The sequence below is a fragment of the Brachyistius frenatus genome, unplaced genomic scaffold (genome assembly GCF_029030835.1).
Source record: "Brachyistius frenatus isolate BFR_SWC_R1_liver_20210118 unplaced genomic scaffold, ASM2903083v1 Contig_315, whole genome shotgun sequence".
Lineage (NCBI taxonomy): Eukaryota > Metazoa > Chordata > Actinopteri > Embiotocidae > Brachyistius > Brachyistius frenatus.
The window spans coordinates 132,110-145,139 of record NW_027210914.1 but is presented as its reverse complement, the minus strand read 5'-3'; the positions used below and the strand labels follow the sequence as shown (position 1 = coordinate 145,139).

Here is a 13,030-nt window from a genome sequence, read left to right as displayed (position 1 = left end):
TTCAAACTCTTCAAACTCTTCAAACTCTACAAACACTTTAAACTCTACAAACTCTTCAAACACTACAAATTCTTCAAACACTTCAAACACTTTTAACCCTTCAAACTCTTCAAACACTTTAAAGTCTACAAACTCTTCAAACTCTACAAACACTTCAAACTCTTCAAACTCTACAAACACTTTAAACTCTACAAATTCTTCAAACACTTCAAACACTTTTAACTCTTCAAACACTTTAAAGTCTACAAACTCTTCAAACTCTTCAAACACTTCAAACTTTTCAAACTCTTCAAACATTTCAAACACTTAAAACACTACAAATTCTTCAAACACTTCAAACACTTTAAACTCTTCAAACTCTTCAAACACTTCAAACTCTTCAAACATTTCAAACTCTTCAAACACTTCAAACTCTTCAAACTCTTCAAACATTTCAAACTCTTCAAACTCTTCAAACATTTCAAACTCTTCAAACTCTTCAAACACTTCAAACTCTTCAAACTCTTCAACAACTTAGGTAAGTGTTAAGTTAAGTTGAGTTAAGTTAAGTTAAATTGAGTTGAGTTAAGTTAAGTTACAATATGATATGAGCAGATGCAGTTTATTTATTATTTGAATGAATTATTTAAACTTCGTTTTCAGACTTATTAATCTTAAGTCATACGAAACACAATGAATGTTAAATAATACGTTTGATTTTTAATGCCATGTTTAAGAGACTTTATTTTAATGTGTTTAATGTGAAACTTTTCAAAATAAAACGAGCATCACAGTCTCTGACGTTCCATTGAATGAATCAGTTTCCTTTGATTGTGATCATCTCTGTTCACAGTGAAACGTTCAGACTTCAGCCGCTGAACTCCTCAGAGAATCTTTCAACCGTGTGGAGCTGCAGGTTGATGATTAACCGGCCGCCAGCGGGGGGCAGCGGCCGAGTTCAGCCACTCCGCCGTCCAGCCCGAGGAAGGTCGGCCGCATCGTCTTCACTCGTCTTTCCTTCAGCTCGTCTTCAGTCCATTGGTTCCCGCCGTCTGTCTCCAGCTCCGACTCGGCCCGGTGAGTCCACCTCCTCTCGCTCACCGAAACGTCTCACAGGTCGACTGGAGGGAAATCTGCAGCCGCTCACTGAATATTCGGCATCAGCAGTCATATCCAGAGTTTTATTTGCTCTGGGATGGACGTGACTCCGGAGATCTGCAGCTGTGAAGTCTTATTTCAGCTGGTTGACGTGGTTCAGAGTTTTGTGTGTTGTGTGTATTCAGCGTTTCGCTGCACGGCCACAAACAGGAACAGTAACCTTTAGTCTGCTGGTAAACACATCTGAACACTGAGACGGATCGACCCGTTGATACGCAGCGCTGCCACGAGAAGTCACGTTAACCATCAACAGTCCTGTTGCTCTGTTTCCAAACACTTAAATATCTTCATGAATCCTGGATGGAAACAAACAATAAACCTTCTTTGGTTCCTGAAGACGACTCTTAGTCACAGAAGTGATCTCTGACTTATTCAACATTTAAACTCAGGTTAGAGTAATGCTAACACAGCATGCTAACATGCTAGGATCAACCAGTTCAGAGTGTTCCTGAATGCAGCACAGTGATCAACATCAGTTCCACAGGTTAACGTGTTCCTGAGCCTGTGCACTGATTTCCGCCACAGAATCGCAGCTGTTTTGAAAGCAGCTGATCACAGCTGGCCCATCTTGGTTTTCAGCCTCATTCCTTGCGTCAGAGATGCTACGTACTTATGAAGGTTATTTCTTCCTCCTGCTCCTGAAAACTATCGTGAAAACTCTTCGTTTGGAAATCTGGCGCCATCATGACGTGTTTGTGTTCAGGTGATCATCAGGTCAGAGTTTAAACAGATGTATTACTCATGGGAAGATAATTCTGTGTTCATGCAGGTATTTTGAAGTCTTTTAAGATTTGGACTTCCTGAAGTTAAATGTCTTTTTCAGGCCCTCACTGATCCACTTCCTGTTCTGGTCGCCATTTTTAAACGCTCCTTCCTGGTTGATGTCTGTTTGTCTTCCAGGCTGGTTGTTTGGAAATGAAGCTGTGTCTTCTTCTTCTTCTGCTTTGTCTCTGCTGCCCGGGACCGACCGTAAGACGAACTTCCCTCTAAACCACCTCCCAGTTCCTTCTTTATGTCGGCGTCTTCAGAGACTGAGTCCTGTGTGTCCTCAGCAGAAGCCCACTCCAGCACCTCCCGATGTCTCCGCCATTGGAGGCGAGGAAGAGGAGACGGACACGAAGGTTCCCGGCTGTGGAGAAAGGTTCAGCCCCGAGGAGCACCGGGCGATAGGGGGCGCCATTGAGCGGCTCGGCTTACAGATCCTGGAGAAGCTTCCTGTCCGTCCCGAGCAGCCCAACGTCCTCCTGTCTCCTCTCAGCCTGGCCGTCGCCCTCGCTCAGCTCTCCTTAGGTCGGTAGGAGGTCGGTCAGAACACGCTGACACATCCTCCGCAACACGGGACAGAACCGGCCTCAAGAGGTCCAGTCGTGCTCTCAGAGGATGAACCCTTCGCTTTCATCACATGATCTCGTTTTGTCTCAGGTGCTCGGAACCGGACGGAGCAGCTGCTGCTTCAGAGTCTCCACGCCGACCACCTGCCGTGTTACCACCACATCCTGGGAGGGCTGCTGCCTCACCTCACACGCACATCACTGCAGGTGGCCGCTCGCATGTACCTGAGACCAGGTGAGACATGAGGACAGGTGAGACATGAGGACAGGTGAGACATCAGGACAGCTGAGACACCAGGACAGGTGAGACATGAGGACAGGTGAGACACCAGGACAGGTGAGACAGAAGGACAGGTGAGACATGATACCAGGTGAGACAGGAGGACAGATGAGACACCAGGACAGGTGAGATACGAGGACAGGTGAGACACCAGGACAGGTGAGACAGAAGGACAGGTGAGACAGGAGGACAGGTAAGACATCAGGAAAGGTGAGACACGAGAACAGGTGAGACACCAGGACAGGTGAGACACCAGGACAGCTGAGACACGAGGACAGGTGAGACATGAGGACAGGTGATACAGGAGGACAGGTGAGACACCAGGACAGGTGAGACACCAGGACAGCTGAGACACGAGGACAGGTGAGACAGAAGGACAGGTGAGACATGAGACCAGGTGAGACAGGAGGACAGGTGAGACATGAGGACAGGTGACCTGCTGGTAACTGATGGGAAGGTTGGCATGAATCCAATCTCATATTTTCTGTTTTCAGGATTTGAAGTGAAGCTGTCGTTCATCGAGGACTCTCTGGCCAGGTATCAGCAACACATGGCAAAGTGGGAGGAGCCATGTCAGACGCACCTGGTTATGTTTTTCCATAGAAACCGTGAGGTGACTCAGAACACTTCTGGCGATGGGATGAAACTCTCCCAGTTCATTGGTCGAAATGACAAAGAACTGAGCTACAAAATATCTGGTTCTTTAAATAAAAGTTGTAGGGAATACATAAACTACAGCTCCCAAGGTGCATTTCAGAAAGAGACGTCCAATCACGAAGCTTAAATTCTGTCGTTAGCCACAAACAGTGATGAGAGCTAAAAGAAAGCTGAAATCTCTACCTGCTGCTTGAATGAGCTCATTTATAAATTCTGGGTCAGTTTTAAAGGCAGCAGAATTGTTCAGATTCACTGGCTTCATCTCCATGGCAACAGCATTCGAGGCTCATGGGTATTGTAGTATTTAGACACATCCACATAATTCCCTCGTGGCATTCTTGAGATATCAAGTTCAGACGGCCGTAAGCTTGGAGTTGCCCTGACCTTAAACCTTTGACCACCAGAATCCAATCAGCCCCTCCTTGAGTCCAAGTCGACGTTTAAGGAAATTCCCTCGAGGCGTTCTTGAGATATCACGTTTAAGAGAACGGAAATGTGCTTCAGCTCTTCAGACGTTTCTACGTTGGCGTTGAGACAAACTCGTCTGACTCTCCTCCACCTTGTGATGTCTTCAGGTATCAGTCCCGGCCTGTCCCACTGGTCTCCGTGGAGGACGTCAACCAGTGGGTGGAGAACGTCACCAACGGTCACATCCCCAACTTCCTGGAGAGCGTTCCTCATGACGTAGTGCTGGTGCTCATGAACGCCGTGTACTTCAAAGGTGACGTCGTCCTTCAGTACGACAGTTCCGAGTTTTAACAAAGGGTTTAAAAAGGTTTTTACTTCAAGTGACTGACGACTCCCTGAACTCTCCGCTGGCTCCGTCAGGTGAATGGCAGACTCGGTTTGACCCCCTGGTGACCTCTAAGGGAGTTTTCTACCTGGACAACCAGAACTCGGTTTCAGTGGACATGATGAAATCTGCTCAGTACCCTCTACGGCTGCTGGACGACCCGGAGCTGGAGGCACAGGTAACTCTGATGTCTACAGGTAACTGATGTCTACAGGTAACTCTGATGTCCACAGGTAACTCTGACGTCCACAGGTAACCTGACGTCCACAGGTAACCTGACGTCCACAGGTAACTCTGACGTCCACAGGTAACTCTGACGTCCACAGGTAACTCTGACGTCCACAGGTAACCTGACGTCCACAGGTAACCTGACGTCCACAGGTAACTCTGACGTCCACAGGTAACTCTGACGTCCACAGGTAACCTGACGTCCACAGGTAACTCTGACGTCCACAGGTAACCTGATGTCCAGGTAACCTGATGTCCACAGATAGATCAGGAGACGTCCAGTTTGGTCCTGGTGTCCTGACAGGAAGTCTCTTCGTAGGGTCAATGGTGCAGTTGACTAGAAATGAAAGAATTCAAAGCAATGAAACAACGTGGTGACATATTTTATCTGTAGAAAGGTCCAAATATTAAAACTTGGTCACTTTAAGTCTGAGACCACCAGTTTGAGCTGGTTGATCTTGTAGAGATCAAAGGAAGACAGGTTTTGAACGTGTTCCCTTTGACCCACAGTTCGTCTGTTCAGACTCGGTTCTTGTTGGTTTTGTCTCGTCCAGGTCGCCAGTTTCCCCTTCAAAGGAAACAGCAGCTTCCTGGTGGTTCTGCCTCGAGGGAACGTGTCCTCCGTGCTGCCCAAGCTCAACATCTCTGACCTCTACAGACGACTACCTCAGGAGAAAACCATGCAGGTCAACCTGCCCAAGGTGAAGCTGCAGTACCGCCAAGAGCTCCAGGAGGCGCTGACCGGCATGGGTGAGAGGTCCAATGACCCGGGAAGAAACACAGTTAGAAAAACAGCTCCTCATGTTCACTTGGAAAACCATCTGAACTCACTCCAGTTCTGACCTCCGTCTCCGGTTCTTCCTCAGGCCTCGGCTCTTTGTTTTCGGGTCCGGACCTGTCTGGTATTTCGGATCAGCCCCTGAAGGTGTCGGGTGTCTGCCACGCCAGCACGGTGGAGCTCAGCGAGGACGGCGTGGAGGCGTCGGCCTCCACCGTGGTCACCTCCATGCGCTCCGTCTCCCTCTTCTCTGTCAACTCGCCATTCCTCTTCGCTCTCGTCGACGACGCCTCCTTGGCCCCCCTCTTCATGGGCGTCGTCACGAACCCCGCCCCCGACAACGACCCAATGCTCAGGGACGAGCCGCACGCCAACGGCACCATGAGCGACCAGCCGGAGACTCTCAGAGACACGAACACAGAGTACGGCAACGGGCTTGGCAGCGACGCATCGCCAGCAGGGGGCGGCGGCACACAGTCCTGCAGCGCCCCCGCTGGTGAGAAGGAGCCGTCCCAGAACGTAAACGGACTGGAGGGCGACGACGGGAAGAAGACGAGCCAGAGAGAGGAGAGCTGCTCCGACCCGGACAACTCAGTACCCGCCTGATAGTCGGAGGTTAAATAGAGCCGAGGTTAGCAAAGCTTGAAGACTGCAACGTTTTATCTGGCAGCACTTTCAAATCCAACCAATGAACACTTTATTTCTTCTACATTTCTTCTTTATTTCTTCTTTATGTCTTCTTTATTTCTTCTTTATTTCTTATATATTTCTTCTTTATTTGTTCTTTATGTCTTCTTTATTTCTTCTATATTTCTTCTTTATTTCTTCTTTATTTCTTCTTTATGTTTCATAGAAAAAAGATAAAAATGTTATTTCCAACGAGTTGTGCATTACGAGTCTTTTTTGTTTTCCCTGTCAAAAAGTTTTATTGTTGTGATTTGACTGGAGAATAAAACAGCAGAGTTTATGTGGTTGGAAAAATACAGATTCTCCCCAAATTACAGCTCTTTAACAGAAACCAGTGAAACGATGAGTCAGTTTCATTCTTCTGGACTTAAAGACTTTTTTGAGCCTCGAACGAAGAGCAAACTGATCTCTCAATAAAAAAATCATCAACGTAATGCTGAGTCAGCAGATAAACAGATCGTTACTGCTGGACGGCTCCTTTAAATCAGAGAAAACCTTCTTCAACTATAGAAAGAATATAACAGTTAAACTAACGACTATAAAATGTTCACTTTGTCAGAAATGACTTCTACTCACAGTTCAAAGTTCACTTCGTACTCTCTCCTGACAACGAGCCTCATTATCTACGACTGCACACTTTCACCACCAGGGGGCACCGGTGCGACTGTCTGTGAATGTTCAAACAAAAACTTTTGATAAAAGGCTTCAACCACTGTCCTGATGAGTTTTTACTACCAAACACCAAAGTATTATGGGATAGCTTAAACATTCTCACTGAAAACCACAAAAAAAATCTATAAAAATTTGTATTCATGTTTCTCGACAACGTTCACAACGTTAAATGAATTACTTACTGACCTCTTGTCGTATCTGTCAGCTGCTACACGAACAATAACCGTCAGGTTTAAGATATTTTTTTCACTGTGTCATTAGTTCCTCATTCTAAGTTAGCATCCCGCTTTACACTTTCAAAATAAAAGCGCTGTAATTCACAATAAAATGAACGGGATGAAAATACAAATAAATACAAACATGAAAAACAATAAACTAAAAAAGTATTATGAACCGTGCTAAAGGTCATTTTCAGGCAGTCACATGACAGGAAAAACAAGCTTTACTATATTCCACAGTGCCCCCTAGAGTGTTTGGAGAGCAACAGTTGATGGACCTGTTACAGCTGCAGGGTTCCTCTCACTGTACATTTAATATTAAAACACCTGAGAGATGAATTATTAAAACATCTGTATGGTCTCTTATAAACGTTTCATGTTTAACTGAGATCAGCTGAAAGCCTGATACAAGATTATTAAAGAACATTCGTAGAGCTCTTCATGTTCAGCCAGTTTGTCTCTGTTGGACGACGAACTCCAGTCTTTGAATCGACACTGAAGGATCCAGTTTCTGTAAAGTTTCATCCATCTGGACTCTGCAGCTGTGCGCGCTCCCGGCTCTCCGCTGGCGCGCCGCCGAGGGCCCAGAGCCAGGGGGCGTCAGCGGGAAGAGCAGTCCTCTGAGCGACAGACAGACAGACAGACAGACTGGCCGACGTGGACCGTCTGGAGCTGAGAGGTGAGTCCGCTCTCTGAACTTTGAGGGAACATTTCGCGCTTTTACGCACGAAGTTTGTAAAAATTATTCTCTGAGTTTGGAGGTGAATGATGTCGGAGTTCAGGAGGAGATTTAAACTAAAAACTCAGAGACGAAGCGACAATAAATGTTTGATGGCTGCAGAGAACTCAGTTTCCATCTTTTATATTTCAGAGTTAAACCCTCGGAGCTTCCTGGTGATGATTTCACTTTTGTTCTGGTTCATCTCTCCTCTTGTCTTTTCCTCTCCGTCACTTTTTCCATCTGAACTCTGCGCCACAAACCGCAGTCAGCTGGAGCTCATCCACTCTGAGGGTTCTGGAGGCTTTCTAGAGGGTTCTAGAAGGAGAAAAGGGGGTCGCTGCTCTGATGGAAACTTCGGTACCAAAAACATTTCAGTCACTTTAACTCTACTTTAAAACCCTGAAATGATTTAAGGAGCTGCTAATGAGAACAGAAGTTAGTGCAGGAAAATGCTGCTTTGTGAAGGTCTCTGTGGGACTCTGTAGGTCTCTGTGGGACTCTGTGGGACTCTGTAGGTCTCTGTGGGACTCTGTAGGTCTCTGTAGGACTCTGTAGGTCTCTGTAGGTCTCTGTGGGACTCTGTAGGTCTCTGTGGGACTCTGTAGGTCTCTGTAGGACTCTGTAGGTCTCTGTAGGTCTCTGTGGGTCTCTGTAGGACTCTGTGGGTATCTGTAGGACTCTGTAGGTCTCTGTGGGACTCTGTAGGTCTCTGTGGGTCTCTGTAGGACTCTGTAGGTCTCTGTGCTGCAGATTTATCTTTTGAAGTGTGAGATGAAGAAACTTCTGTTTCTGATTGTGTGAACAGAAGTTTTAAATTAGTTATAAATCCAACATTGAAACTAAAAGTTCAGTTTTCTGTCTGCAGCTTCGTTTGAGACGTAAAGACTGAAACGAGCAGTCGAGGACACTGTGTGTGTGTGTGTGTGTGTGTGTGTGTGTGTGTGTGTGTGTGTGTGTGTGTGTGTGTGTGTGTGTGTGTGTGTGTGTGTGTGTGTAGTTCCTCCTCCTCAAACATGTTGAGGTGCTGATCTTCATCATTAACTTTGATAAACAAACAGAAACTCTGAACCTTTTTGTCTGAATAGTTTTGGATCATTTCACAGAACGTTGTTTGTTTTTCATTAATATTTGTTCAGATTCAGTTTTATTGAGTTTCTTTAGTTTAAATGAGGAGCGCTTGGTTTGATGTACAGGATCTCCCTGATAGAGAAAATTAAGTTTTAAATGTAGCTGAACCGGTTCAGATTGTTATGAACCAGCCAGCTGCTATCAGCAGTGTGCAGTACATCAGTGAGTCCAGTAGGGGGCAACGTCACAAACTGGGACGAGAAAAACGTGGCAAAGGAATAATAACACACTGACACACAAACTGCCACGCCTCCAACCTCCTCACAGCCTTTATCCTTCATCACATGACCTCCGTCACATGAACTTGAAATAAAATTAAAAAAACAGGAAATGTTCCTCAGAACGGCAAAGCCAGAACAGACAGTGGTTCTGGTTCAGGTTCTGGTCTGGTACCGGCAGGAACCAGAATCAGAACCAGCTGAATGTGTTCTCCGACAGGAAACACCTCATCTTTCTTCTTCATGTGTTTCTGTTTCAGGATGAAGAGAACAACCTTCCTGCTGCTGGTTGGAGCCGCGATGAGCTTCTGTCAGGCTCAGGTAACCTCACCTGTCTCACCTGTCTCACCTGTTTCCACCTGTCTTACCTGTATCCACCTGTCTCACTTGTCTCCACCTGTCTCACTTGTCTCACCTGTCTCCACCTGTCTCACCTGTCTCACCTGTCTCACCTGTTTCCACCTGTCTCCACCTGTCTCATCTGTTTCCACCTGTCTCACCTGTTTCCACCTGTCTCACCTGACTCACCTGTCTCCACCTGTCTCACCTGACTCATCTGTCTCCACCTGTCTCACCTGTTTCCACCTGTCTCCACCTGTCTCACTTGTCTACACCTGTCTGACCTTTCTCCACCTGTCTCACCTGTCTCCACCTGTCTTACCTGACTCACCTGTCTCCACCTGTCTCACCTGTTTCCACCTGTCTCACCTGTTTCCACCTGTCTCACCTGACTCACCTGTCTCCACCTGTCTCACCTTTTTCTACCTGTTTCCACCTGTCTCACCTGACTCACCTGTCTCCACCTGTCTCACCTGTTTCCATCTGTCTCACCTGTTTCCACCTGACTCACCTGTCTCACCTGTTTCCATCTGTCTCACCTGACTCACCTGTTTTCACCTGTCTCACCTGTTTCCACCTGTCTCTACCTGTCTCATCTGTTTCCATCTGTCTCACCTGTTTCCACCTGTCTCACCTGACTCACCTGTTTCCACCTGTCTCACCTGTCTCACCTGTTTCCACCTGTTTCCACCTGTCTCTACCTGTCTCATCTGTTTCCATCTGTCTCACCTGTTTCCACCTGACTCACCTGTCTACATCTGTCCCCACCTGTCTCACCTGACTCACCTGTCTCACCCATCTCTGTCCTCTGCAGTCGGAGATGGGAGGTGAGGAGACAGGTGAGACAGGTGTGGAGGAGGAACACGTGGAGCTCTTCACCACTCCTGCTACAAAGATGGCCGCCGCCACCTCCGACTTCGGTTACAACCTTTTTCGAGCTTTGGCGAGTCGAGAAGCTGCAACCAACATCTTCCTGTCTCCCATTAGCGTTTCCGCGGCGATGACACAGCTGTCCATGGGTGAACACACATACACACACACACACACACACACACACACACACACACACACACACACACACACACACACACACACACACACACACACACACACACACACACACACACACACACACACATATTAAACATACACACACAAACACACACACACATACAAACACACGCACACACACAAACACACACAAACGAACACACACACACATACAAACAAACACACACACATTAAACACACACACACACACACGTGCAAACACACATTAAACACAACACACACACACACACACACGCACACAAACACATATTAAACACACACACAAACACACACATACAAACAAACACGCACACATTAAACACACAAACACACACAAACACACAAACATATTAAACACACACAAACACACATTAAACACACAAACACACACACACACACACAAACACATTAAACACACACACAAACACACAAACACACACGTTAAACATACAAACACACACACACACAAACACATTAGATACACATACATACACACACAAACACACACACACACACACACACAAAACACATTAAACACACACACACAAACACACATTAAACACACAAACACACACATACACACAAACAGACATTAAACACATACACACACACATTAAACACATACACACAAACACACATTAAACACACAAACACATTAACACACACACACAAAACACAGATGGGTCAGAACCACACACACATTAAACACACACACATTAAACACACACACATTGGTGTGGTTCTGACCCGTCTCCTGCAGGAGGTTCTGAGCGTGTGCAGCAGCAGCTCCATCGGGTTCTCCGTTACCACACCCTTCAGGACCTGCAGCTCCACAACACGCTGCGAGACCTGCTGGCGTCGGTCGGGGCGGGGGGGAAAGGACTGAGCTGCGCCGCCCGGGTCTACCTGGCCCGCCGTGAGTACTGGTCTCCGTGACGACAGTCTTCCACCCAGTCGTCCTCCGTCTCGTCCGCCGTCTCTGATCCGTCTCTTCCTCTCAGGACTGCGTCTGAAGCAGGACTTCTTTGGCCTGGTGGAGCAGCAGTACGGAGTCCGTCCCAAGGTGCTGCTGGGCGGAGCCAAAGACGTGAAGGAAATCAACGATTGGGTGTCGCAGCAGACGGGTGGGAAGGTGCAGCGCTTCTTGGCCAAGCCCCTCCCCCGAATCGTTGGCGTGAACCCAGTAACCGCTGCCTACTTTAAAGGTAGATCTAAAAGTTGAACGCTGCCCCCTGCTGGTTGAAAAAACATTCGAATGATTTTTAAATTTGGTTAAAAATCTTTTGTTGTTTTGTTTTACTTTCCTAAATTTTGTGGTGATTAAAAGTCTGTTTTTTTTTTTTTTACGAAAGAAGAACGATAAAGTCTACGTACACATGACCGTCGCCCCGACGACCGATGTTCGCGTCATCGTGGATTTTTTATGAAACGTTAGCAACTTCCGTGACTTTTGTAAAATGACTAAACACGTTAATGTCGCCGCCTCGCTGCCCTCTGGTGGTCGTCAGGTGAACTACAGGCTCGTCTCGCTCCGTGTTCTGTCTGTGATCAGGAAAGTGGACGACCCGCTTCGGGCAGAGCGGCGCTTTGGAGAACTTCCAGGTGGACAGCGGGGCGCCCGTCCGTGTTCCCATGATGCAACAGGACAACTACCCCGTGAAGATGGGAGTGGACTCCGATCTGAGCTGCACGGTGAGCGTCTCTTTTCTTTGACATGTTTGAGACGCGTCTCTGAGACGGTTCTAGACTCCGCCCTCGTCCTGCAGATCGCTCAGATCCAGATGCAGGACGACGTCAGCATGTTCGTGTTCGTGCCCGACGCCGTGACGACCAATATGTCTCTGCTGGAGGACAGTCTGACGGCCGAGTTCGTGCAGGACCTGTCCATGACGCTGCTTCCTGTCCGGGTGTCTCTCGCTCTGCCCGCGCTCAGAATCAGCTTCTCCACCAACCTGCTGCCGCTGCTGCACGACCTCGGTGAGGTCATCATCCTCATCTTCATCCTCACTCCTTCATCTTCATCTTCATCATGCTCCTCCTCCTCTTCCTCCTCTTCAGGTCTCTCTGATTGGCTCGACAACCCCGACCTGGAGAAGATCTCGGCTCAGCCCGCCAAGCTCAGCAGCCTCCATCACAAGGTCGTCATGGAGACGGCGCCGGAGGGGAACCAGTACGCGAGCGCTGCCTCGACACCGAGTCACCTGACGTACCGCGTGGACCGCCCCTTCCTGTTCCTGATCCGGGACGAGGCCTCGGGGGCGCTGCTGTTCATCGGCCGGGTGGTCAACCCCAAAGACCTGCAGATGTAACACATACACATATACACACACACACACACACACACACACACACACACACACACACACACACACACACACACACACACATTAAACACACATACACACACACACACACACACACACACACACACACACACACACACACACACACACACACACACACACACACACACACACACACACACACACACACACACACACACACACACACACACACACACACACACACACACACACACACACACACACACACACACACACATTAAACACACACACACACACATTAAACACACATACACACACACACACACACACGCACACACACACACACACATTAAACACACACACACACACACACATTAAACACACATACACACACACACACACACACACAGACACACACACACACACACACACACACACACACACACACACACACATTAAACACACACACACATTAAACACACATTAAACACACACACACACACATTAA

The 13,030-nt window shown here is 47.5% G+C and overlaps 2 protein-coding genes across 3 annotated transcripts; both read left to right on the top strand.

Moving 5' to 3' along the window:
• The first annotated feature begins 941 nt into the window (after window positions 1–941).
• On the top strand, window positions 942–6,086 carry serpinf2a (serpin peptidase inhibitor, clade F (alpha-2 antiplasmin, pigment epithelium derived factor), member 2a). Of its 2 annotated transcripts, none has more exons than XM_069723102.1 (9): window positions 942–1,056; window positions 2,038–2,106; window positions 2,193–2,427; window positions 2,560–2,703; window positions 3,243–3,285; window positions 3,981–4,126; window positions 4,234–4,376; window positions 4,981–5,176; window positions 5,293–6,086. In XM_069723102.1, exons 2-9 carry the CDS (start codon window positions 2,053–2,055, stop codon window positions 5,808–5,810), a joined length of 1,479 nt encoding a protein of 492 aa, XP_069579203.1. In that variant the 5' UTR covers window positions 942–1,056; window positions 2,038–2,052; the 3' UTR covers window positions 5,811–6,086. The 2 variants fall into 2 exon arrangements, with proteins under 2 accessions (XP_069579203.1, XP_069579202.1); XM_069723101.1 differs by having other exon boundaries at window positions 2,190–2,427.
• Window positions 6,087–7,425: 1,339 nt separating this feature from the next.
• serpinf1 (serpin peptidase inhibitor, clade F (alpha-2 antiplasmin, pigment epithelium derived factor), member 1) lies at window positions 7,426–12,945 on the top strand. Its single transcript, XM_069723064.1, has 8 exons — window positions 7,426–7,460; window positions 9,109–9,169; window positions 10,002–10,206; window positions 10,998–11,153; window positions 11,239–11,442; window positions 11,790–11,929; window positions 12,004–12,214; window positions 12,296–12,945. The coding sequence occupies exons 2-8, from the start codon at window positions 9,110–9,112 to the stop codon at window positions 12,544–12,546; spliced, it is 1,227 nt and encodes a 408-aa protein (XP_069579165.1). The 5' UTR covers window positions 7,426–7,460; window position 9,109; the 3' UTR covers window positions 12,547–12,945.
• The last annotated feature ends 85 nt before the right edge of the window (window positions 12,946–13,030 follow it).